General features: G+C 39.1%; 1 protein-coding gene across 2 annotated transcripts in view; it reads right to left on the bottom strand.

Annotated features, from left to right (window-relative positions):
- Window positions 1-11,378: 11,378 nt before the first annotated feature.
- Window positions 11,379-26,504, bottom strand: part of LOC137613541 (carbohydrate sulfotransferase 8-like) — a 161,295-nt gene continuing 146,169 nt past the window's right edge. Inside the window, exons 3-4 of one of the 2 annotated variants that reach the window (XM_068343246.1) lie at window positions 17,428-17,465; window positions 11,379-16,033 (exon numbers count right to left, since the gene is read on the bottom strand). In XM_068343246.1, the coding sequence (XP_068199347.1) occupies window positions 14,915-16,033; window positions 17,428-17,465 (1,157 nt within the window). In that variant the 3' untranslated portion in view covers window positions 11,379-14,914. The remainder of the gene's footprint in view (window positions 16,034-17,427; window positions 17,466-26,504) is intronic. The other variant, XM_068303916.1, reaches the window with a different exon arrangement.

The following is a 26,504-nucleotide window of genomic DNA, read 5'->3' as shown; positions in this document are numbered from 1 at the left end:
GTTAAATATGGCTGTGTTTGAGATAGTCATCTGAAAAGAGTCTGAATTTCATGAACCTTGATATAGCAGCTGTCTGAGAAAAATAGATCTGTCATCTGAAGTGAAACTGTTACATTTGTCACTTAATTTTATTTATTTTTTATTCATTTATTTATTTCCAGACATGTTAATAAAACAGACTTTATAGAGCAAACAGTAACAGCGCACATGGGTACATTGGTATGATAAAAAAAAATAAGACAGCAAATGCTAATTTTACACCTCTTGGTTTGAGTGAGTCTAGATAAGAATGAATGTGCTATAATGTTTTACAGGCCGATATGCACAGAGTTGCACACTAATCACTTCATTAGAGCCAAACCGGTACCGTAATACTTTCCTCAATGATAATGCATTTTGTCATGCACCCACATTTCCTCATTATTCCTCAGATCAGATTTTTTCGTGTTGCCCATCTGATCACTTGCATGTCAGTGAAAAACAAACTGTAACTGTGGTATGGCAAACCCGTTAAATACAATTTTCTACTAATTTTGTACATTAACCAACTACCCAGTGAGCTTTACAACAGGACCCAGTATCGATCCTTTGTCATTCACATTCATATACTGGTGGCAGAAGGTCTCATACAAGAGGAGCGAAAAACATTCACTCAAACACTCACAAACAAATTGAATGTCAGGAGCAATTTGGAGTTTTTGGCAAGCTGTCAACTTTTTGATGATTGTATGCTTTACCTCCTGAGCCATAGTACCGTTGAGGTGGTAAACTGCACTTGTGCATTTCCCTTTACTTCATGCAAAATATTACTATAAGGTTGTTGTGCATAAGAGCCACCTCTTTCAACTGGCTCCCTGTCCTCTCTACATATCCTGTTCTGTCAGTGAGCTACTATCAGGTCTGCCAGCTGGCAAGCAAGCAAATATTAACTTGCAAATCAGTTTAACAGTTTGGAGACAGTAGAGTTTTGCTCTTATCTCATATATAGTTTGGCTATAGACCAAGCATATTCATTCAACATCTGCTAGCTTACATTTTCCTTTCAGTTCTATTTTCAGTGTCTGGTTGTATTAAATCCAAACTACATGTCATGTTTCTCACCTTTGCTTTCTCACTCAAAATTCTGCTTGAATTGACAGATTGTGGATGACAGCCAAAGCATGCTGCGGCAAATAATCAAAGAAGTATTTGACTGAAATACTCCCAGAGTTGTCCTATGTATGATTATTTATTGCTTGTTTTATTCAGTTTCAGTTATTTAAGCTGCTTTAAAACTTTTTATTTGATTTTGAGGACTGTATGTTTATGTTTATTATTAGAAAAGACATAAAGATGAGTACTAACACCACAACTAACCGAATTGTCACAATGTACGTTCTTCATTTTATTCTTTTGGTCTATTGCTTCTCTTGCTGATTGGTTTTAAGCATTTTTGTCTGAGAATGCTGAAGAACTGGGCAATCAAACCATATACTCTACAATGAAAAGTCATGCACTACACTAGAACAAGCAAGAAAAATAAAAAAAAGATTGAGATTGCTTTCCTCTAAGGCCATTCTGATATCATCACTGCTCTATCCCACAATCTGATACTGCAAGTGCTTGTTGACAGAATGAGCAGTGTGTTGAAAAAGGAGCTAGGCTAGTTAACCAAATGAGGTGTTTGGGAAGCTTGATAGGACTTGAATTTAGAGATTTCCTTCACAAAATAGGTTCACACTTCTCTTTCTACTTTGCATGATTAGCAGCAGAGCTTGTGAAAATCATTTAAATAGAGCTCATTGAGAGTGTGTCTAGGGCGTGGCACTACACTCTGCCAAAACACACAAGGATCTCATGGGAAAGGGGAGAATTAACCTTGCAAGCAGAGAAGATTTTTATATTATGTTTAGATAAATATTTTCTGTCACTCCAGTGAACAGGGGACCCAAATCCCTAAAATTGGTTTTGTTTTGCTCATAAATAGAGTTTTTAATGATACTGAAACAATTGTTGTCACAGCAGTGTGTGTTAGCGGAGTCTGAGTCTTTGCTCTACATGTACAATGTGAGAATTTTGTCATCAACCATGTTAATGCTGGCTGGAAGGCAAGTATTATCTGAGCAACCTATAATAATAGTGCTTGAAAAATGAACCAAAGTCTTTCTCTACAGTCCTCCCAACCCAGTAGAAATTGTTTATCACTTGGGTAGATGTTTGGTTGCTTCCCTCGCATGTCTGCTTTGGGCCCTTAAGCTGATTTAGCTACACAAGCACATTGTCTTCAAAGCATGTCAAGATTTTCCACGCACACTAATGAGGCAAAAGGATGGCTTCTGTTTTCTTCACAGGTTTAACTTTGACGAAAGTACTTGCATGACTTACGCAAGAGCTGTGTTGAAAATCAGCCTCAAGCATTTGATAAAATATCTAGCTCTACAGAATTATCAATTTGTGCTGTAACATTCATCTGCCACACAAACATGTACATTATACTAGATGCATGCACACAAATATATACCAGCATGACAACAAAAGATCTGAGGTTGTCATTTGTTCTTCTGAAAACATTTTGGAAAGCAACATGAAAGTAAAAGCCTGTTCTGAAAGATTCTTCTCTCCTTAGAAATGTGGATACAGTTTGTAAAAATCATGCAAATGATTACACATGCAGGGAAAATTCAGTACCCACTCTGATCTGATCACAGAATGGAAGTGAATCAAATCCTTTCCTACACAATAGGAGTTCGCTGGCTGCAAATGATGGTAGAATAAAAGCCTCAATCTGAACACTTGAAATGTTTAACTTCGGATGTGACTATTGCATTGACAGTTTTTTCTAAATGTGTGAGTCCATAAGTTACTTTAGGATACTGGTTACCTGAGGTCCGTTTTACAAAGCAGGGTGAACAAACGCTGAGTAAAATCTGTGACTCTCGGGTGATTTACCCTGAGCTTGGAAACGCAGAGTTTGCAGTTTCACAAAGGCTGTTTTGTGTTATAATCAACTACTACAGTGTAGGTGCAACACAACCATAAAAAGCCATCATTAATGGAGACCCGATTTGACAAATCACCATGATGGACAAGCGCTGTGTGTACTTTACGGTGGGGTAAGTCCAGATCTTAATGCAGGGATATGAAAACTTTGAGTACATTTTCCAAAGAAAGAGCAAAAGCGTTGCAGCTGCAAAGGAGAGGGAGATGGCGTGGGAGGAAATTGCTGCTCGAGGTCTAAAATATTGTTCACACCGGTCAGTCTCCTGCATTATCTGGGGGTACCTCCTCCTTTCATTATGTTTGACATTGTACAGTAAATATAAGTGGCCGCTTGACTGTTCAGTAGTTTTATCATGAACATAATGCTCTTTACACACACATAAATGTGCTGTCACCCAAATCAAGTTATGTTAAATAATGGAACTAATTTAAAGTTCTTAATGTTATTTAAATAAAAGAGTAAATTGGGAATTGCATGTTAAAGAAACTCACAAGAAGAATATTCACACCCATGCATATATCTGTATTATATAAGAACTGAAATCAATAACTGACATCTGGCCATTTCTCATGGTCTCCTTGATAATAGCCAAAATTTCTAAAGTGCTTACATCAATAGCTGTGGTATTGTACTGCTAATAACAGGTTTTAGGCATTCCAAGTTTTATTTTCTGTCTGTTTTATTCACATGATACACACAGGAGTTAGTACTCGATGTGGGAAAGAAATTAACAAGAAACTGAGGAAAACAAAGTCTAATATTTCATGTTACTGTCTCTGAACATTGTGATGGAATGTTGTGATGTAATACTGAGTGTGACATTTAGCCTCCATTAACCTATTAACATATTCTCATCCTTTTTAACAGAGCATGGCTGGGCAGCAGCAAGAGGCTCCTTCAGTGTCCACTACATAGGATGAACACAGTAAGCTAGATTCTCAATGAACATCAGCGGTTCATTCTTTGGAATTCATGTGCATCTCTTTGTATTAATGTTCTACTCCTGTATTCCCAGCTGTCGGTTAAAGACGTTTATAGAATTCACCACCTTAATAGAGAAAACACATGAGAAATGGTTTACTTGGACCGTCAGATTAGGAGGGCAGATCTGGAAATAGAAATACAAGGGCACAAGTTAGATGTGGGTGCAATCCTGTGGAACTCCTTCATGGTTCTGATGGATTTATTCCAGGGAAATTGACAAACTGGGGTAAAAGCCATTTCAAGGACAGGCACTCTGAGCATCATCTGCAAAACAAACAAACAAACAAACAAACAAACAAACAAACAAACAAACAAAACAAACAAACAGGTTTGCCTCTAAAATACCTCCAAAATAAAGACTGATGTTTTCTAATGCTTAAACAGAACTACGGTAAAGTGGGTGGCTTTAAAGAGGGCGGAAACCCGAGTTTATGGAGTAAAACCTGCTCCCAAACAGGTTGGCGCGAGAGACTGTTACTGTGGTAACAAACCCAGGGGTTCAGTTTACCTTGCTTCGTGAAGCAGGCGAGTTTCCCTGGGTTTCCCTCTTTTCTGGGTTGACATACCCAGAGTTTTAGTAACCTGACCACAGGACTTTGTGGCATCCTACTAGCCAACTGGAACTTCACTTCTAGTGACTTGAGTTTATGTGCATATACATGTACATACATACTCCTTTAAACCCGCTTCATCTGCTGTTGCAGGTCGCAGCCGACTGGGGTGTGAGGCAGGGGACACTCTGGGCGTGATGCCAGTGTAGACAAAGTCTACAGAGAACTTGGAGAAAAACCACGCGGACACAGGGAGGACATGCAAACTCCGCACAGAGCGGGGTTACCAGATACCGCCTTAGGGTACCCAGATACAATATCTAGAGTCTTGGCCCCAGGGGTAGATCTCATCTACCCCTGGGGCCATGCCACTATAGAACTGTTTTCTGAGCTGCAGCGACCTCAGCCCCAGTGATAAGCACACCCACCTCCATGTCCTCCAGCTGTTTCCTCACTGGAATAAGATAAGATAATAATCCTTTATCGTCCCACAGTGGGGAAATTTGTGGAACAGTGGGGAAATTTGGGAATGTGTGTCAGTGAGACTGAGGAGATACTCAAAAAATTCCTTCCACAGCGGAGCCATTCTCGCAGTTGAGGTAAGCAGGTCCCTATCCATCCTGGTTTGGACAAAGGATTGCTTTACCTCTCTGAAACATTGAATTGTTTGCCAGAGTGTTCTTGGTGGGGAGCCTCACCATATACAGGCTCACCTAATATAATATCATTAGTTTTATTGTTTTGCGGCTGTTCGTGTTTTACATATTTTTTTTAATTGGATGAGTCGTTCTGGTCACTGACTCTTTCCCACTAATGAGATCACGTCTCCTGAGTAAAAGGTTAACTACCAAATAAATCCTGGAGTGAATTATTTCCTTCCTGTTGAAAATGCTCTGGATGAGGTAAGCCAATGATAAAGCTTCTATGTAAAAGAGATCCTTGTGCTGATGATAATTCCACTGAGAATCAACTTCTGAGTCTGCAATGTTACCAACATTTCAGGACATTGCAAGCCATGATTGATTGTGGGCAGAAGCTCTGTGTTCTTCATGTTAACCATACAATACAAAAAACAGTGAAGGGCATGGTGAGTGATCCTGATAACATCAGGGATGAGATTATCATGTTGTTTTGATGTATGAGGTGTGTTGACAATTTTCAATGTTAATCTAAATAAAGAGGTGAACGAAACAAGAACCAGTCTTTCAAAATTTTATTATCAAAGCTTTGGGATTTAGACCACACCAGCAGCAATGCTGGTTGGGAGAAGAGAGTGAAGAGTGGCTATAGAGTGTACATATCTATAGCAATACGAGCAGGGGTGTACTGGGTGTAAAACAAAGGAAACAATAGAGGGGGTCGAGAGGGTTTTGAGCACCCTCGACCTAAACACTTGTCAAAGCAAATGTGAAACCGCAGTAGACAGCTTCTCGGTTTAACAGTCAAATTTATAGGTGCAAAATTCATAGGTGTAAATGCTTTGGTTTTTCTCAGTACCCATGTAACAAGTACGAAAACTTCAGACTTCATACCAAACATATGAAAAGAATAAATAGCTACCTTGTTCTATGGAGCTAACGCTACACTGCTAAAGTGGAGAGCTCCAGCTAAACATAGCCAACTGGTGCTAGCTGAGCTTTTGATGCAACACAATGCGAGACACGGTGATGTCATGTATGCTAGCGCATATTCCTTCTAGATCACCTTACTACCTGAACAGTGATTTCTACATTTTATTAGAACGATAAAAGTTTAAATTTTGATGATGTAACTTTCCAGAGTTGGAAACATCCTGTTGTGAGCAGATCTGCCGGAACCAAAACGAGCAGGACGTCTATTACGGTAACGACACAATCCTGGAGAGACTTCTCAAAATCATCCATACAGAATGAGATCACAGTAGGGATTCAGCTCGTCTTCATCGGAGGAGCATTAATAAACTCAAGAGTCTGCAGCAAAAACAAAAGTAGACGGTCTGATGACCGTCCAGTTGTTTTGGCCATAAACTGATTGTTGATTGCATACATGAGCAAGGCTGGAAGGAAACTTAATAAACGTGCAAAGCGAAGCTTTGATTTAATCCTTTTCAGTTGAGTTTTGCCCATTTTTTTGACGACGGTACGACAGTATTTAGATAAATTTTCACCCCTGTTGTTTGCAAACGGATGGATGTCGCAAATATATGAGATTCCTTTTTGGCCGAGGCATTGATTGTGTAAACAGCCATACTTTTTGTAATACCCCACATTCATTGGCTCTGGCTAAGTAGTACTTCTCTTTTTGTGACGCAATCCTTTCCTCTCTTTCAGTTGGAGTTTTACTCAGAATTCATTGCCGTTTTCTGTCTCATTCCTGCTGTTTGGAGTCTCTGCTCAAAAACGTGAAAATTGTTGTAACAGTAATGTAACTGTAAAATTATGTTAACTGGGAAGTCCATGTGTAGTTATTTGTTCTCCTAACATAGCAGATGCCTTACGCCATATTGTTCACGTGATTCCTTCTGGTAGATATGCTGTGATTGGTTGGGCGCTTGATTGACAGGTAGAGTTGGTGACAATGTGACAGCGTGAGACTTTCAAGTGAGTTTATTCAAATATATAGGTGGGGAGATAATGATACGGCATGCAAATAATTGCAAAAGCGTAGTTTGGGTCTACCTGGTAGATGGTAGAGGACGCATCTTTACAAGTGTGCTTTAAATATTCATTTATAGACAAGCTAATCATTTATAGATTGTATTTAATATATGAAATAATATAGGAAATATATGAAAGAGAAAGTCTATATTATAGCTGTTAGATATCATTTTGGAGATGCCACAACTGTGCAGTAATCATTCAATGTTAATTCAGTCAATTTTCTTCCTTATTACTATAAAATGTATTTGTTTCAAATGAATAACGAAAACGTGGGCCTGTGTTGTGTTGTTTTGTCTCATGTATCTCATGCAAACATTTGCATGGAAGTTATTCACTTTGCCTTTTCACTGGCCATCTTGGTAAATGTTAAAAAGCTCTACATTGCAGAAATAGTGAAAACAGCCTGAAAAAAATGAAATGTAGACAAAATCCCACCTGGAAAACAAAGAGCATCACAGATGCCAAAATGTCTTTTAACATCAAACAGAGAAAAAATTTGTTGGGAATGAACACATTGAAAGCTGTTTCAGTCAACATTTCATACAGTATTTTGCCCAGTGAGTCTCATTATCTTTCGACACGAAGACTCAATGACCAGATGTTGGAGATGAATCAGCTGGGAGCAACTCACTCCTCTGATTCATGATTTCATCTCCTTTCAAATACAACAGTTTAAATTTTTCCATTCTACACAAAAGTTCATGGTTCCCAGAGGATGAATCCCCCTGACTCGTGGCGTCCTGATTTTTTTAGTGGCACCTTCATGTTGAAGTTTCTGACTGTTGCCGAGACATTATGACAACTATTGGATGTACTGCCATAAAATCTGTTCCAGACTTTACACTATCTGGAAGATGAATCGCTCTCACACTGATTATGACCTGATTTTTGCATATTTTTTGCAACACATTGTGTATTACACTAAACAAATAAAGGACTGTGTTGTCCTCAGAGAGAGCTGCTGCCTAACTAACAACTTGCATTTCTGAACAATAATTTCTGAGTGAAGGTCAGTCAATAATGAGATTATTATGGACCAGGATGTATATATAATAATAACATTCATTTTAGTAAACACTTGAAAATGTAATTTATTTTATTTTAAAAACACAGTGCCATGTATGTTAGAATATTTTCTAGGCGTGTATTTTTTAACTATCACTGTAACTCAGGTAATACTCAGGTACTACTTCTTACATGTGTTTTCAGGTAAGGAAGAATATATTTTACCCGAAAGCCTTGCTGCTTGTACTATTAACCTGAGGAGAAATAGACACAAAAAGAACATGTGTGTTAGCGGTTGCCAGTCTCTTTGCTCTTTCTTGTGTGTCTTGTGTTTTCCCTGCCCCGTGTATTTGTCCTGTGTATAGTGTCTGTCTTTCCCCTGTGTGTCACTGCCTGTATTACAAGGTGTGGCTGTCAGTGACAGTATGTCACTCCTCCTCTGTTTTCTACTCCACCTTCTTCTAGTCCGCAGTCCTGCCTCTCATTAGCCCATTCAATCTTTAAGCTGTGCCTGTATTGTAAAGACCATGGGCATATCACTAGCATTGCTATACAGTGTTATTATACATGGTTAAGTTAAGCTCTCAGAAACCTGGAGGTTTTTTTATGCTTGTGCTCATTCCGGATTCCCCTTCCATTTCCCCTCATCTATCTGTAAATGTCATACTAGTCCTGACAGCTCTCTCTCTTCTTTGTCCTTCATTCATTCATTCATCCTCTTGAAAACAAGACAATCTTAACCGTTTCAACTTCAATCGCTTATTCAAAATGAGTAATGGGCTAGACTGGAACCCTGGTACACTATGGACAAGTCGCTGGTTTATCGCAGGGCCACACATAATCAAACACTGGACCTATCTGTTTTGCCTGTCCAGCCTTGAGCTTATGAAACTTCTATAGTTGAGATCAGCTGAAGCACAGCTGAATGTTGTGTGCATTTATTATTCATTCATTCATTCATTCATTTTCTTAATAAGGAGACTTTGTTATTCATCTAGTCTTCATCCACATCCATCTTGCTGGTCACATGTCTGCTCCAGCCTGTCCCATCAGACTATGGGTGAGAGGTGCACCAATCTTGGATAAGATGACAACACATTGAAGGGTCACACACAGACAAACAACTCATGTACACACACTCACACTTACTCACACTCAGTTCACCTAAGCTGCTTGTTCATGGAGGTGGGAGGAAGCCAAAGAACTCGGAGAGTGCCCGTGCAGACACAGGGAGGACATACAAACTCTGCACAGAAAGAATTGAACCTACAACCTTCTTGGACTTTGGTAGGGCTGCTGTCCAACACCGGTTCTGTTCATAATCTTTATGGACAGAATTTCTAGGCACAGCCAGGATCCAGAGGGTGTCCGGTTTGGGGACCAAAGGATTTCATCTCTGCTTTTTGCAGATGATGTTGTGCTGTTGGCCTTATCAAACCTGGACCTTCGTCTTGCACTGGAACGGTTTGCAGCAGAGTGTGACGCGAGTGGAAAGAGGTTCAGTACCTTTTAATCTGAGGCCATGGTTCTCAACCGGAAAAGGGAGATGTACCCTCTTCAGGTTGGTAGAGAGTCTTTGCCCCAAGTGAGAGGAGTATCTTGGGGTCTTGTTCATGAGTGAGAGAAGGATGGAATGTAAGATTGACAGACAGATTGGTTCAGCTTCCACAGTGATGCGGTCGCTGTATAGGTCTGTCATGGTGAAGGTCGCAAGACAAAGCTCTCAATTTACGGGTCAGTCTATGCTCTTGCTTTCACACATGGTCATGAGCTTTGGGTCATGAACAAAAGGACGAGATCACGGATACAAGCGGCTGAAATGAGTTTCCTCCATAGAGTGGCTGGGCGCACCCTTGGAGATGGGGTGAGTTCAGTCACCAGGGAAGAGCTCGGAGTAGAACCCCTGCTCCTCCTTGAGCGGAGCCAGCTGAGTGTTCTGTCCTACCAGGAGGAGACCTTGGGGAAGACCTAGGACACGCTGGGGGGACTATATTTCTCGGCTGGCCTAGGAATGCCTTGGCATCCCCTCGGAGGAGCTGGAAGAGCTGGAGAGGGAACTATGAGCATCCCTATGGGCATCCCTCCTGAGACTGTTGCCCCCTGCAACCTGGCCCTGGATAAGTGGCTGAAGATGGATGGATGGATGGATGGACCTTCTTGCTGTGAGGCAACAGCACTACCCCCTGTGCCACTGTGCGGTGCATTTGTCATCCATCCATCCATCCATCCATTTTCTTGATGAGCCAAACATAATTATCTCGTCTTCAGGTGCTAATCCATCTTGCGGAATCATTGGGGCCTTTACCAGTGTGCTATAGAGGAGAGGCGGGGAATGCCCTGGACACATTGGCAGCGCATTGCAAGATAATGAAAGACGAACAACCACTCAAGCACACACTTACATTTACAGACAATTTAGATACATCAATTCACCTAAATTGCATGTTTTTGGAGTTAGGAGAAAGCCGGACAACCAAGAGAGAACCCACGGAGACACAGGGAGAACATATAAACTCTACACAGAAAGAAATAAAAGCCAAATCCTTGTTGCTGTGAGGCAACAGTGCTACCCACTGTGCCACTGTGCTATGCTCTTGTCATTATTCCTTCCATTCAAAATACTAGTCTAAGTGAAGGATTTATACAAAATCTTGTACAGGTTTGGATAATTCCAGAAAACTTATTATCCTTCTCCTTTTTACCTGTATTGACATGTGTGGCTTTAATTAAAATAGCATGAAATTCTGTGCAGACAGTTTATTTCCCTCAACCCCCCCCCCCCCACACACACACACTAGTTCTATGTATTGGTGAACTATTCAAAATTTCAAAGTATGTGTTGAAGGTAATTCAGTCAAAAGGGTAAATGGTTGCAGCAGACTTTTTAAGTAACGTCAATATGTTACAATTACAGTATTTTCCACACTATAAGGCGCACCTAAAAGCCTTTAATTTTCTCAAAAACTGACAGTGTGCCTTATAATTCAGTGTGCCTTATACTGTATATGAAAAAAGTTTTAAAATTGGCCATTCGTTGAAGGTGCACCATATATAGACCAGTGCCCCTTATAGTGCGGATAATACTGTAAATTGTTTGTATATTAGCATGCCAGCATTAGCTTGTCTCACAGAGCTGACATTGATAAAAAAAATTTTAAATTCCGTGGTACTTCATAGACACCACAAAGAGTAAAACAGACATTCTTTGAAAATGCTAAAGACATTTTATTAGTAGACACTCATCAGCCAGAAAGATTACCTACCTGAAGAATGTCTTCCTGAAATACACCATTTAATTGGCAGTGTAAAATAAGGCAAAGGGCTTAAGATATTATATTATACAATTTTGCACCGACAATAAATATTAATACATTCACTTGTTAATGAAATCTCACTTTTGATAATTCTGTGCATACACTCATATATCAAAAAAACTTCATGAGTAGGAGGGGCAGGGACTGATGTAGTATTTGCAAGAATGATACTCATCTTAATGCGATAGCTGACTTGGCTAGAGATCAGACCACAACATAAACAAAGGTTCATTTTGGAATTGCAAACGCTAACACAGTATACTGACAAAGGTTCATACAATAACCAACACTGCAAGTGGGTAATACCATCAATATTGTTAAAGATCCTCAAAGGCAGATTATATTGTGTAAAGACTTAAATAAAAATAATTTTCATTTACTAATAGGAAAAAGGATCTCTATAAAGTCTCTTTTTTTTACATGACACATATTTCCAGTGAGCTGCAAAGCACATAGCATAGTATCGACTTCTATATTATTGAAAACTAGCATTACGTTGTTCTGTGAAGCAAAATGACCCATGTCTGCAAAAAACAAAACAAAAACATTTCCCACTTTGGTTTTAGCCAAACTTGCTGATGTCATATAATATTAACATTTTGTTGTTTTTATTCAAGGTTTTCCATTTACATTAAAAACACACATCAGTTGAGTTTATCTTTTGTGTCTATAGTCATATTTATATCCCTTCACTGCACTAAAAAACAGTAAGTTTGAACTGCGAATCAAGAACATGGAAAATGAAATAAAAAACTTAAAATTGGGAAAATCCAAGACTGATGATTTCACAGAGTAAAGTATTACCTGCTTAATGATCACCTTGTCTAATGTTACAGTGTTCAAACAGACATTTAATTAAATATATTTAATTGTTAAGGAGTTAATTGTGTTGGTGCAATGTACACATGTGCATTATGTTTCATGGTCTAAGCTGCATCAAGTAGTGCTTCACAAAAAGAGTGTCTTTATTTCTCTCTCTCTGTCACAAACACACACACACACACACACACACACACACACACACACACACACACACACACACACACACACACACACACACACACACACACACACACACACACAGAAAATGGAGTTGCTGTGGGTGAAAATGTCATTAGCAAGATGGGTTTAGGAAGAATGCAGCTCATCTGTACAGGGACTATTACCCTATTCAGAGACCAAACTGATTAGGAATAAGTAATTAAAGAGCTAATTTCCAAGTTCTTTATATCCATTTTCATTAAAATACTTTTCAGTGCTTTCAGTGTCAATCCTTATCAATTAATCAATCAAACAAAGCTGTCTTGTTCATTTTAAAATGATTAACGCTTGTAGTTACTGGGCTTTTATAGGGTTATATGGATATTTCGTTTTGGAAAGAAACTCTTCTTTGAAACAACAATCTTCACTTGTTTTGCACAAAGAACAATCAATGACATCAAAAAGAAAACAAACATACCTTTACCAAGAAGCACTGACTACATATACTTTAGAAATACATAGAAAAATATATAGAATCTGAATGCCCATCATATAATTTTACACAGTAGTGTCAGTATAAAGCCTATAAGATGGTGTGGAATATATGGGATTCATACAGAGGGTGTGGAGCCACTTGAAGTGAGATGTGTAAGTGAAACTGTAAATTAGGTGTTTAGTAAATTAAACGGTGAGGTTTGGGCACCTTTTTTCTTATCTCAAATTTCTAAAAATCCAAATCTGTATTTTAAAATTTTCGGAAACACCTGTTTTTGCATTTTTTCCCTGATTCTATAGTTTTGTTTTTTTATTGTCCACTTTTATCTACTTGGTTGCCAATGCTTTCAAGACCCCATGGAAAGAAAAGCAAATCTGTAGAACAAGTATTTAAAGATGTTGGCAGCATTTTTACCCTGAAAAATACCCTTCAGGAAAGTCCTCCAGTGTCGGCATTAATGACTGTATATGTCTTTGTTAGACTAAGCCACAAAACTAACTGACAACATTAGAGGTAAGAAAATGCTACAATATGTGCACACATCCTCAGAATACTGTGGCACTTGTATATCTACACCTATATCTTTCTTTCCACCTATCATCCATCTCTCTACTTATCATTCGTTCCCGGATTACTTTATCAAAAATAAAAGTCTACAAATCACAATTACAGAGAGTTAGGGAGCAATTACATTTAGTTATGGTTTAGGTTTAGTAAAACCATTGACACGAACACTTTAATTGGTGTTCACTGATACACAAAGGTATACTGCTGCCTATAATGCTGTAAGTCAAACAGTCATTGCAAATTTCCACAGTAAAAGCCTGAAATGTGGACTTAATTTGAAAAAACTGCAGTATATGTCAGTAAGGATTAGTTAATATTCATCTGAAGCCAACCAAAGACCAAAGCGACCATATTCCTAAATGTTTTGTTATGTTTATTCCAAAAGTGGTGATAGAGGTGCAGGTAATTACAGATAGAATACTGTAGGCTGACTAAAATCACTTCAGTAAGGTGATTAGATTTTCGATTAAATGTTTGGAATGTGTTGCACACAACCAAGAATGCATTTGAAAATACTGATTGACTGACAGTAAGGCATAATTCTGTTTAAGTCTGTTTGAAAACAACAAACTGTTTTAGAAGCATAACATTAAAATTTGAATATTCTATCTCACCATGTGCCAGATCTCGGACAGGGAAGACAGATGGTTGGAGAGAGGGGTGAAAGAAGCCATCCATGTCAAAGTGGAGAAGCCATCTCTGAACAGGGGGGGTGGTGGTGGTCTGGGACATTACCTTTCGCCCATTTACACTCAGGTTCTTTCGAAACTCCCAAAAAGAATATCTCAACGGATTAACTCAGATGATGTGTCTCATACTAATGACCCTCATTAGTATACAAAGGCTCAGTGAAACTCGCATTTCAACAACCCCCCTTTGACACCCCTGGCACCTCCATCAACCATCATTGAGGAGCCAGACGGGTTTCATCTACGGTCGTTGAAATGTGAATAGCACTGACTGCACCCCACAGGGTTAATAAGCTGGGACAAGACCAGCCACCTTCAGAACTGACAAAGCCCCTTGGATGACAAGCAAACCATTTTCAAGAAACTTTCTTAAAAGTCCTGTGAATTGATTTCAACTGCTTTGGATATACACGTGCCAGAAGTGAATAAATATCTTGCATGTCACAACTATTTAGAATATTTCACATGACATCACATCAACTTTCTTAACTTAAAATTCTCTAAAAAGGAAGATAATCTTATAGAAACATATTCATAAAAAGTACCTTTTGTATAATTCAGAGATATATTTGGTCTCCAATCTCTGGGGTTTGATTCAAAGATCCTTGTGAGCATGTGCATGAGACTTTTACATTAATGACTGATGCCATATTAAGGATGTAGACATGTTGGAATGTGACTGTGTTCAAGCGTCTTTATAGGAGTCAGTTAATATAAATCTTTAAAAGGCTTGGAGTAGTTGAACATCAAATAGTCCATGTAGTAGAAGTCATATACTCGCTGTCTCTCCAGCATGCTGACCTGTGAAAAGTATTTTTGTGTGATCTGCATAGAGGTCCTCGTGTCAGTAGGGTTCCTATCTTTAAAGCTGGGTAGTGTAATGTTGGGTGGAGCACCAGTCAATCTCAGGACAAAGTTAGATTCCTCTTCCATGTTTTCAAACTTGCCAATAAAGTCATACTCTATGAGACAAGGGTTGCAGAGCTGATTCACTTGTTCCCAATGGATGTCCATTCCGACTGGCCGGTGGACGTCCAGCAGGTACTGGACAAATTCTTTGAAAGTGACCCCACTGCCTGTCTTCAGGGCTGCCCGCGATGGGTTTGACCTGTACTTGGAAATGATGGGCTTTCCAAAAAGAGAGTGGTAGTAGTTGTTGGGATTTTCAAATTTGTCTCTGTATGCCGACACCATTCTCTCCAATGGCTCTCGGACAAAGATGACTTTGGTGTAGGTCTTAAGGCGATGCATGATCCCCTGGCGTCCAAAACTGTCGAGTGTCTTGAGATGATGGCCATAGTGGACTGTGTCATGTTTAATACTCTGGGCATTTGGGGCTTGGCCTGCCAACACCATTAGGGTCCTCTTCCAGTTGGAACAGCCAGCCTTTGGCACCTGGCAGTACAACAACTTATATTTGTCCTCAACATAGAGATGTTTCACATGATGACGTGTGACAGTTCTCGAGATGCTGCTTTTGTACTTTGCACAGATCTCCTTCATCAGTTGCCGGCGTGCTCCTAAGATACTGGGGGAAAAAGAAGTTATGGCTGAGGATGAGGAAGATACTGAGGATAGGGAGGAAGGAGAAGAAGAGGATGAGGACGAGGAAACATTATTGATGGTGTGATTGATAAAAGGACTTGTTTTCAACAGCTTCCGCTGTCTTTTGGAGACATGCAGAGAGACAATGTCTTGCTCCCGAGATCCGGTGGTAGCTGCTTGTCTACTCTCCTCAAAGTGTGGGAACTGCATCGGCGGGATTGGGCTGGAGAACATACTTGCTTCATCAAGTTTGGGTCTGTCTCTGTCTGGCGTCGAAAGCGTCTATAAAACAATGACAGCAAATGTGGAAGAAAGTAGAAATTATGTATATATACCGGAAAAGTATCACCACACATATAATATATACTTTTTTTTAGCAATTGAGGTTATGCTTTGCCACAATCAATGACATTGAAATCTCAAATTGCATTGAATACATAAATAGGCCACTTGATGGTGCTGTTTCACTATATCTTTAACAAGGGTCTACCTTTGTAACATGAAAATATTACATTACCCAATGCCATCCATGACGTATCAATAAATGGAGCTGTAATATAATGTAAATGTCTTATAAACACTTAATGGTGAATCTAAATTAGAATCAGCCGCTGTCTGATTAGCATTATTTGATTCCCCAGGTGATAGTGCATTCTGACATTTTATTTCAATTTGATGCTGTAATGGTGTCATAAAACCAATGGACTGGATGTATAATTTTAATTTTACAACCGACAAGGTGAGGAGGCCATCATGAATCTAGGCTCAACCCCACCCCCCTCTCCCCTTATGACTTAAATAGCCATATTCTTACATCTGCAGGGACATCTGGAGGAGAAAAAAGGAAGGAGTGATTCCTTGATATCTGTTTACGGTGCAAGGCCAGCAGCCTATGCATCAGACGTCACGTACTACAGGGTTTGCACTTATGTAAGTCTCTCATTGGTACTGAGAATCACAGCAAAGTTGAGAGAAAAAAGGTATCAGTTTAGAAGAGAAACAAAAGACTGGACACTGTAAGTGTGTGAGAAATATTTCAAACCTGATATTGTTCTTTATTAATTTGAACCTTGTTGGTGATAAATTACATAATAATAAAAATTTGGTTCAGAATTTCCATGCTTTAATAAGTTGTAGGGCAATTCAGGGCACATTTAATGCCCTGTAATGGTTTATTCAAATCTTAGAGCTTTAATTTATTTTTGATCTGGCACATGGGAGCAAGGTCATTAAAACTTGCACTTGTAAAAATAATTGCCAAAAAATACAGGAACTAACCTCAAAATGCCAAGTTGTATGGGTTTGAAAGGGTTGATACAATACTTAGCTCTTATCCGCTAAAATTGAATTGCCTAATTTAATTAATGGAATTATTATAAATCTGCATCCTTATGTTAATAAACACTGCCTACTATTGTAAATCAATAAAACTCATCAAAATTAATAAGCTTCTATTGTGGAGGATGAAACAATAGATGGATGTGATCCTGCACCTATGCCGGGTTGGACCAGGATTTTTTTATTACCCAGTAGAGTCTGACTGGCTGTCTGCACAGTGTGAGGTCAGTCTCTCTACACAGATGCTATTGGACACGATAGGAGGTACAAGGCATTTTTTGCAACATAACAGTTGGGAGCTGTGTAGCTGAGTTGGGAGAAAGAGAGTAAGCATGTACCTCTCTGGACTGCCGTAGAGCACTTCCAAGCTTCACGCCTGGAGGGGAGAGGGGAAGAAATAAACAAAATCATCTCTTAAGTAAACAACAACACTTTTTGTTCTTGTGGAATGCAGTTGAGCCTTGGATGCATCAGACTTCACAATAATTTAACGTTTCCTATCTCTTAGGACATTTGCTTTAAATCCCCAGGAAGACCACTGCTGATCAAGAAGTCCACAGGAGGAAGGCAAGTTATATCTGTGTGTAATGAGGTGCCACAAGCATGAAAAGTTGGTAAATGAGTTGTGCTCCAGGTTGCAAACACTGAGAATGAGACACAGAAAGTTAACACAGAGACTGAAAACTAGATGTTATTTGTTCTGAGAGGAAAGAGACAAGAAATAGAAAGACCAGGAAAGGAACCAATGGAAGTTTTATAAAGGTTTAAATTGCATACAAGTGGATTGTAAGAAAGTGAGACAAAGAGAGTCACGACATTTGTAAAATTTCAAGAGGGGGCAGTGGAAGGGTGATGGAGATATTCAAACTGGTTTTGTGGCAGCCTTTGGGACTGGGGTATGTATATTGACAGATAGGAAGCAGCAGGATAGACAGTGTGTTTAGTGTTCTGTCGTTGTTGGACATCTCCTTTCCTTAGCCCCCCCATCTTGCTGGTATATAATCAGGCTGACAGGTCTGAGTGGAGCTGTATGGCTACTGATGGAAGGGAGAGAAGACACCTTTGCCTGAGTATGCTGTCACTACCAATTTGAGTGTGGAAGTGATAGGAACCTGCACGAGGGTGTTGTGGTAGGGAGATGTTGATTCAGGTCACAACCTTCCCTAAGTGATGAGAATCGCAGATCCCAATCTCACGCTTAAACACGCATCGTTGGAGAGGGAATAAAATGTGTTGCCCAGGTGCAATGTTGTTTTAGATTAGTATGCGCTAGAGAGCTCTGTGTTGCTTTCTGGCTCTGTGAGACAAATCCTTACTTGTCTTCACTTCACTCTTTTGATACACTGGAAGAAAAGGCGAAGAAGGAAAAAGAAGAAGAATGGACGTTGATGGCGTTTGGCATTTTATAATCTTGTTTGAATGCTGCTGTGCCGAGCCCTAATGATAGCTTTTGTTCGATGTGCATCTTTGCTATCATTTACATTGGCGCATTAATAGTTATCGCAGCAAAAAAAGATGCAATCGCTGGGGAAACACATCCGAGCGCAGCGATAACAATGTTCTTTCCGTGTCTGGTGCTCTAATCTGATAGAGTGGCACAATCCAGTTGTAGTCCTGATGATCTTGTCAAAATATATGCTGTATATTATCAATGTACAAAAAACATCGATATGGTAATTAAAATCTCCAAAAATGTCATTGGTTCCTACTCACAGGAGTTATGTCAGGCTGCTGTTCAAGGTTTGTCACAGCTGTTGTGTCAATACTTTCACACTCTGCTGTTCTATAAACACCTTCAAGCACAGGGACATTTTACACCTGTTGGCCATTTGGAAAAAATAAAAGACTTCTTTAAAAGAAATCCTGTGAAACAAGGATCTGTTGAAACAATTGAAAAGTCAGCAATCTCCATACAAGGCTGTGTTTGTCAAATGAATCAGAATTAACACCACAGCATGAGATCATCATAAAGAAACTCACGGGAGTCTGCAGTACAAACAAACCTTGATAATCCAACACTGGCCATAGTATTTTCTCGTGCACAAACATGGCTGTAACCATAGTAGACAAGTGCACATAAAGGCTGTGATGTCATAATTTTCAGAGGACTTACATTTTTTCCATTTTGCTGGCACGAGAATTATATTCTGGGCTAAGTTTTCATTGGCTTGTGGTTTTAGGTTCTCACAAATAACAAAGTTGTTTGCATGTAAATAAATGACCAAAATGCAAAAGAAAAGTTTCTTGTTTTCAGGTGAAAATGTTGTGTAAATTGACCCTAACAGAATGACTATCAACTACATAGAAATGTTTGTCACAATACACATGTACACAATACACAGTACTTACACAGAGTAATTATTTAAATCATTGGCTCTGGAATGGGAGGCCATTGATAAACGTAGAAAAATGAAATGTAGTTACGTTAAACTAGATTCAAGCCTAAGGCATTGAGTAGAGCATACAAGACATCCAGCTGTTCTGTTCAGCACTTTGTGACAAAGATGTCTAGTTAAAGTTGCTTTGAAATTAAATGTGACACAGCTTGATTTAGCCAGTTAAATCTGGACTTTAACATCTGTTACAAATACCATTGCAAATTCTGGCTATAAAAATGCAAGCCACTGTAAAGTAAAACTAATTTCATGCAAGAAACAGTTTTACCATAATAAACTATGACTGAAACAAGTAACAATGTAAAGCAAATTTCAGGTGCACTTGCAAACATCATTTATCTCCGTAGTGTCTGTTTGGTTAAGGCTAATAGTTGCTATTTAATTCCAATTTCACACTCTGTCAATTCCACTCAGTATAAATATGGTATTGATTTTTACTGCTGTGTGGTGAAACACCGATAAATTGTTTGGAGGGTTTGTCCAAGCAATGCAGAAAATTCTTCCTGGTAATCCAACACATGTAGAAAGCTGTTGGCCAGTTTTTATGTAATAATGATGAACATATAAGTACAAAGAGTCTAGAAAATACAAGATCTAGAAGATGTTCTACAAGAGGATTATACTCTATAAGGGTCTTTTTGTCTTTAAAGCTAAACAGAAGGATTTTCTGCAGGACTAATGGCAAAATTCAGGGAAACTACACCAATCCTGTAACGTGAATGGAACATTCAACCAATAACACTGAATATGTTTTTATGCCCAGACATTAAACATTGGACTGTCTTTTCTTACAAACTCTAAAGGATTTCCTGTAAGCCCAAACACATAGGAAGCCCACTAGGCACAGTTTTGATCAGAAAAGGATCTCTGATATTTTTTGCTGTGATTCTGAGGTATTTCTCTCTAATTCTTTTAATGGTGGAAGCTGATTTTTAAGCAGAAGCTTTGTTGTCTCTTGCCCTCTAAAGTAACCTTGAACATCCCTGGCTGTCTTGTTGAGACAATGTCTCTGAATATTCATGCAGATGACCCCACATTACTGCAAGGATCCATATAATCAAGTGCCACATCATTAGCGGATCTATTACCATCCTTCCCTCTCAAAGACCCTTGTGTAAAAGAGACACACATCAAACATCCTTTTTTGTGCTACTGTCACAGAGGAGGAGTGACGGGCGAAAACAACGTGAAACTAGAACCAATGCAGTCACATACTGCAATATCTCGCGACACCCCTGAATTCAAAATTTTACCCTGACCTACTTGCATAGGTCAAAGATCAAAGCTAGTGCTCTGACCTACTTTCATAGATTAAAGCACTAGCTTTGATCTACGGTCTTACTCACACTGGTCTTCTCCCTCATCTTTCTATCCTATCAGTTCCTGAGTGTAATAAGGTTGAAATTTGACCGTGACCTACTTTTCTCAAGATCAAGGTCATCATCTCACTTTCATTCCCTTTGCCACCCGAGTAATGTGCTTTTTGTTTCATCTTTCTATCTGCAACGGTTGCGAAAATATTTGGTGGACGAACGAACGAACAAACGGACGAACACATGAACACTGACAATCACAATACATCACTGCTTTGAAGGGGGATGTGACAAGAACTTAGGCAGTCAGAGGCTGCAACATCCCGCGAAGTGCATAGCTTTGACCTTTCAGGGTAGGTCAAAGCTAAACACTAGCTTTGACCATGGATAAAAGCTAGTGCATAGGTAGATCAAAGTACTAACTTTGATGGTTGAATGAAGAAACGGATGAACAAAAGGACGAACGGACGAACACACGAACACACAAACACTGATAATCACAATACACTACCGCTTTGTTAAGCTTGTTAAGTGAAGGATTGTAGCCCGTCTGTTCTGAAGGAACTTGTTAAATCCGTGGTTTCATGCAGAGACAGACCAGGATGGTGCTAGAAGCCAGACACGGTTTGTCCTTATGCAGTCCACTTTTTAAACTAGGCAGTCCTGTTGTGCCACCATAAACCCTTATTAGTCATTCGGTGCACTGAGCTACTCTGACCCCGACCAGCTGCACGCCCCTCTTTCCCCAACAAGCCACCCACACCTGCACTTTTCACACATGCTCCTCCTCCACTTGACTCTCTGTGGGAAGACAAAGCTTTCGCATGCTGGTGTTCTTTATCAGAGGAAAAAAATACTTGAGAACAGAGGAATTAAGCTTTATACCCAGGTCCATTGATGTTTAAACTTGTTTTGGTGAGAGATAAAATGATGTTTCAGCTGGTGCAGAAATCCTCCAGGACTGGGCCAGAGAGAGCAGCTGCAGGGGAGGAGGATGTGATGGGTGAGCACTAAATGATTTGGGACTGAAGATGCACTTGCAGAGGCTCTCACAAGAACAAAAGCTGATCCTCTAAAATTTGAGTGTCTCATCATCAGACGGATGGCTCATGTTATGAAGGAAGGCTTGGCAGAGTTCTGTCGATCTTAGATGTTCACACCTCAAAGCCGAAGTTTGGTCGAGAATTAATCAATAACACAGGTCCAATGTCCTGTAAACGAACCAAGTAGCCAGGAAACCACAAATCAGAATATTCCCAAAAGTCCACACCAATTTCAATTGGATTTAACGTAATTTCAGTAGACTTTGTACTCTGATTTGATTAACTAAAACTGATTTGATTAGGTTTTACACTTTTCGATGCAGGGTCACAGAATGCTACAAAATAACTTCATATACTGTATATCATGATTATACTGCTGCAGGTTCTTCTGTTGTGACAGAATCTGATAAAGGACACAAACTGGCTCAAGCTTTTTTGTCTATGGGCATTTCATTCAGACATTTAAAGAAATCGTGATTCAAGGTGACCTGAAAGAATGACAAAAATACGTGTGAATTGCTCCCAACATCTCTGTTTGAATTTTGCTTTGTTTAGGTCCACCTTGTAGTAAAACTGTAGCTGTGAATATAGAGTAGAAAGAGGAAATAGAGGAAAAAAGAAAACACATTTTGTGGCTTAGTGACTAATGATGTGTATTAACATAGCTTTTGAATGCCCCTCCTAACAAAACCCAGCATTTTTCTGATCTTTGCAGAAATTTATTTATTGCACCTTGATGTATATGCAAAAGTATATTTATTTATGGTTTATTAGTGAATTACATAAATTGTCAAATATAGATGCCATATATGGGCTGTCCTTTACCTCAGGTGAAGTTTTAAGGTGTGAAGGGATGTTCCCTGTCATTATTTGCATTTCAAACGAAAGAATCCAATCTCCACTGCATTAAATCAATGCATCTTCCATGCACCATAAATAACATATAGTTTGGCTCATAAACTTCCATGGCAGAGCATGCAATGCACACAAAGACTACATTAATATTCAGCAAGATACAACCTAAGCATACTGCAAGACTATTTATATAATGCCAGCCTGTGGTGCTGCGTTAAAACCTTTGCACTATTTTCAGTGCACTTTGCTCTGTTCCTCTTAAACAATAGATGATGGCTTTTCATGAATAATCACTTCCATCATAACATCATCTCTATTTATGAGTTTGTGAATTGCTTAAGAATGATACACATTCAAGTGGTATTCATGTCATACCATCTTCATATAAATAAAAATTGCTTAAAAATGCTCGTTTCCAAAGATGATACATTGATCATGACAATCTTACAATTTCTTTCTAAAAAAAAAATAAAAAAAATCAAGGCTATTAAAATGGACATACTGCATATTCCTTAAGGAGTAAAACCCTTATGAAGGCATTTTCTTTTTTTGCAGAACTGCATAAAGAGAACCTAACTCTGTGGGGTAGTAAAGCTAGTAGGTAATATAATCTTCCTCAGTTTGCTCCAATATTAAGATTCTTTTCCTGTCCAATCTTTAAATTCTTTTTCTCAAGCTGTTAAGACTGAGAACTGAACACAGCAGGAGGTAAAATAATGAACAGATAGAAAGCCACCAAAGGATATCAAATGTGATCCTTATTACTGCTATGCCAATTAATTTTGACAACTATATCGTCTCAGGGAAGATCATATGTGGGTTCCTTTCAAGGTTAGGTGATGCACACACTACCGAGGGTCAATTTCCATAGAAACAGCGAGTCATGGAGCTGTATGTATGACTGTGTTGGGAGGTGGCTTGTTGTAATACATCGTAAAGGGGTATGGCATCCTGCACAAGAAGGGATGTGTAAACAAATGCTACCTGTCAGCTCCACGCCTGGGGTTAAGTGAATTATCTCGGCCGAGACGAGGTGCAGGAGGCTTTAATTGGCACATATCATATTTAGATGCTCAAGAGCTCTTGACCCAGCCACTGGGACAACACAGCACTTCCTATGAATCTCTTTCTCACCCGTGACAAGAAGCCAGTGGGATTATAAGAGGGACATCCTAAGTGGAGTTTTTTTTGTTGTATTTTTGAGTTTTTCTGTTTATAACCCTAAAATGTTTGTTTAAAGTCACAAAGTCTGCAGGTGGTGCTCTATACTGTCCTGGAATTTGCAAAGCACGGCTAGGTAAAGAAAAAAGATTCACCAGAATGGAGGATAACATGAGAGGAGCAATGTACTCTCATGTATCCATAGGCTGAATACTAAGTATTCCAAGGGAAGGAAACCACAGACTCACCTGGAAGAAAGTTTCTTCTCTGACACTCAGCAGACTTCAGTACTATATATGAAAAATAAAGTTGAGGACAGAGAAAGATTTGGCGATGTATATCAAAACTTTCAGCTATTTTCCCAGAAACCTACTCCTTCCATATAATTTCAAATACGATTGAATCTACAATGAAAATGTGGCGGACCTGGTCCTGGTCCGGTCCATTCAGGCTTATATTGATATAATGCTTGGTTGTCTCTTGCGAAACTTTTGACAATGGTTTGACAATCTCTGTGAAGGAAAATCTCTAAATAGAAGCAAAATGGAGTGCTTGTAAGATCAAGTTTGTTTCAAAACTAAAAACTCAATTCAGTTGTTGTGCAGTATACACATATATTTAGACCATGACCTCATTTAGATCAATGTTTATATGAAATAGACTTTTGTTTTTGTTTTACAAGTATCATTCAATATGCTATTTTATCACTTCCATTCTTTTTAAGTGCTGTCTATATACTTTTCATGAGTATTAGATGTCACGGTCCCAGTTTCAGTTTTCTCTCTTGTTCTCTGCATCCTGAATTCACTTCCACTCAATCCACTCATTTCTATTGGCTTTGTCGCTGCAGCCACCTGCTTCCCAAGTCCAATCAGGCTTCTCCCTACTGAAGCACTGCTGAGATATCTGTTCGGGGTCAGATTGTCATCGATTCATCCTACTCTTCAGCTTTCCTGGACTTCCATGTGATTTTGCCTGTCTGTCTGTTCCTTGCCAGATCTTCTGCCAACCCATTGTAGGGTTTTGAGGAATGAAACTATAAATGCAGTGGGTAGCGCTGTTGCCACACAGCAAGGAAGTTCCCGGTTTGAGTCTCGCTCTGTGCTGCAGTTTTCATATTCTTCTGTGTCTGTGTGGGTTCTCTGCGGGTTCTCGGGCTTCCTCCCAGCTTAAAAAAAACATGCGCTTCAGGCGAATTGGCTTGTCTCAAATTGTCCGTAGGTGTGAGTGTGTGCATGTGTTTTTATGTACTTGTACTTCATGTGGCGTTGCACCTGGAGTGTACCCTCCCTCATGCCCTAAGTCCGCTGGGATAGGCTGCAGTAACCTTGTGACCCGTGACATCGGAAGAAGAGGGTACTAAAGATGAGTGAATGAACTATGAATGTGGACTTCTCCCCGTATGTACAGTATTTCAATCAATCAATCAAAAGTTTTATTTGTAAAGTGCTTAATCACGTCAACAGACATTTGTTGGTCCTAACCACGCCTGTGACATTAAGAGGTGAGGTGATCTGCAATATATTGAAAGTAAAAGCTGGTTAATCGTTCCAGAATTTAGCCACAATTACATGAGAATTTGAAATTTAATTGATAAGCTGAAATCGAGGTTTCCAATTATAGCTGGCAGCACCTCTTTGCCCTCTGCATTACATCCAACTTTAAGTGGATTTTCCATATTTAGCTGTTTCTGTGTCATGCATATTTAAATAAGTTATGCAGTAATCACTCGTTACTCGTGATTAATGCGTTCCAGGACCACCCGTGAAAAACCAAATTCCGTGATATAGTGACAAACTATTTATTTCATTATTTCCGGTTATTTAAATGTTTATGAACTCTTCCATACTGATATTAAACCACCTTATATCTGTATTATCTCTTCCCACACTATTACAAATGGTAAAGTAAACTTTACCGTTTGTAAGAGTGTGGGAAAGCACCAGGAACCGTGAGTCTCTGAACACAGCACACACACATACAGCTGCTCAATGCCTAAATAAGGATCAAATTTTATCTCAAGAGAAACAAATGACAATAATAGTCCTATCATTTAGAAAAACATCTGTCATTCAATGGCAAAAGTTTTTCACCAATTTCTTAAAAAGAGAATTTACATCTCAAATGTTAAAAGATTATTATTTGCAGCATCACAGCACTGGCATCTTCAAAAAAAATGCTGAAGTGGCTGTCTTTGTATTTTAAAAGCAGAACTCTTTATTATTTTCATTATTGAAGATACTTTTGTCTTTCAGAGTGACCTGATGGCTTTTGAAGTAGGGAAACCGAGTTTCACTGCACTCTTCAAACTAATGAAACTTTTTACAACATAATTGTAAATGTTACATTATTTTGTTGTTTTTTTTCACACATTGAGATTATGTGCTTGTGCTTTGTGTGGAATTATGAGCTTTTTGATGACCTCTCTTATACCTCTTTCTCCCACAGTTCTTAATTTCTTAAAGATTAAAGATGGTGCCAAATCTTTTTACCATGACCTGTTAGTATACTATGGACTGAGGTGCTGTGATCAGATGCTGTATGTCTTTGTTAAGTCCCTCTGCTCCCCTGTTCACCTCTATTTGCAGTGAGATTGGAAACCTGAATTGGCCCTGTCACTGTTTACCCTGCCTCTCATTTGAGTTAG

This window comes from Antennarius striatus, chromosome 1 (assembly GCF_040054535.1).
Source record: "Antennarius striatus isolate MH-2024 chromosome 1, ASM4005453v1, whole genome shotgun sequence".
Classification (NCBI taxonomy): domain Eukaryota; kingdom Metazoa; phylum Chordata; class Actinopteri; order Lophiiformes; family Antennariidae; genus Antennarius; species Antennarius striatus.
The sequence above is the reverse complement of the archived record's forward strand: the minus strand, read 5'-3'. Positions and strand labels throughout refer to the sequence as shown.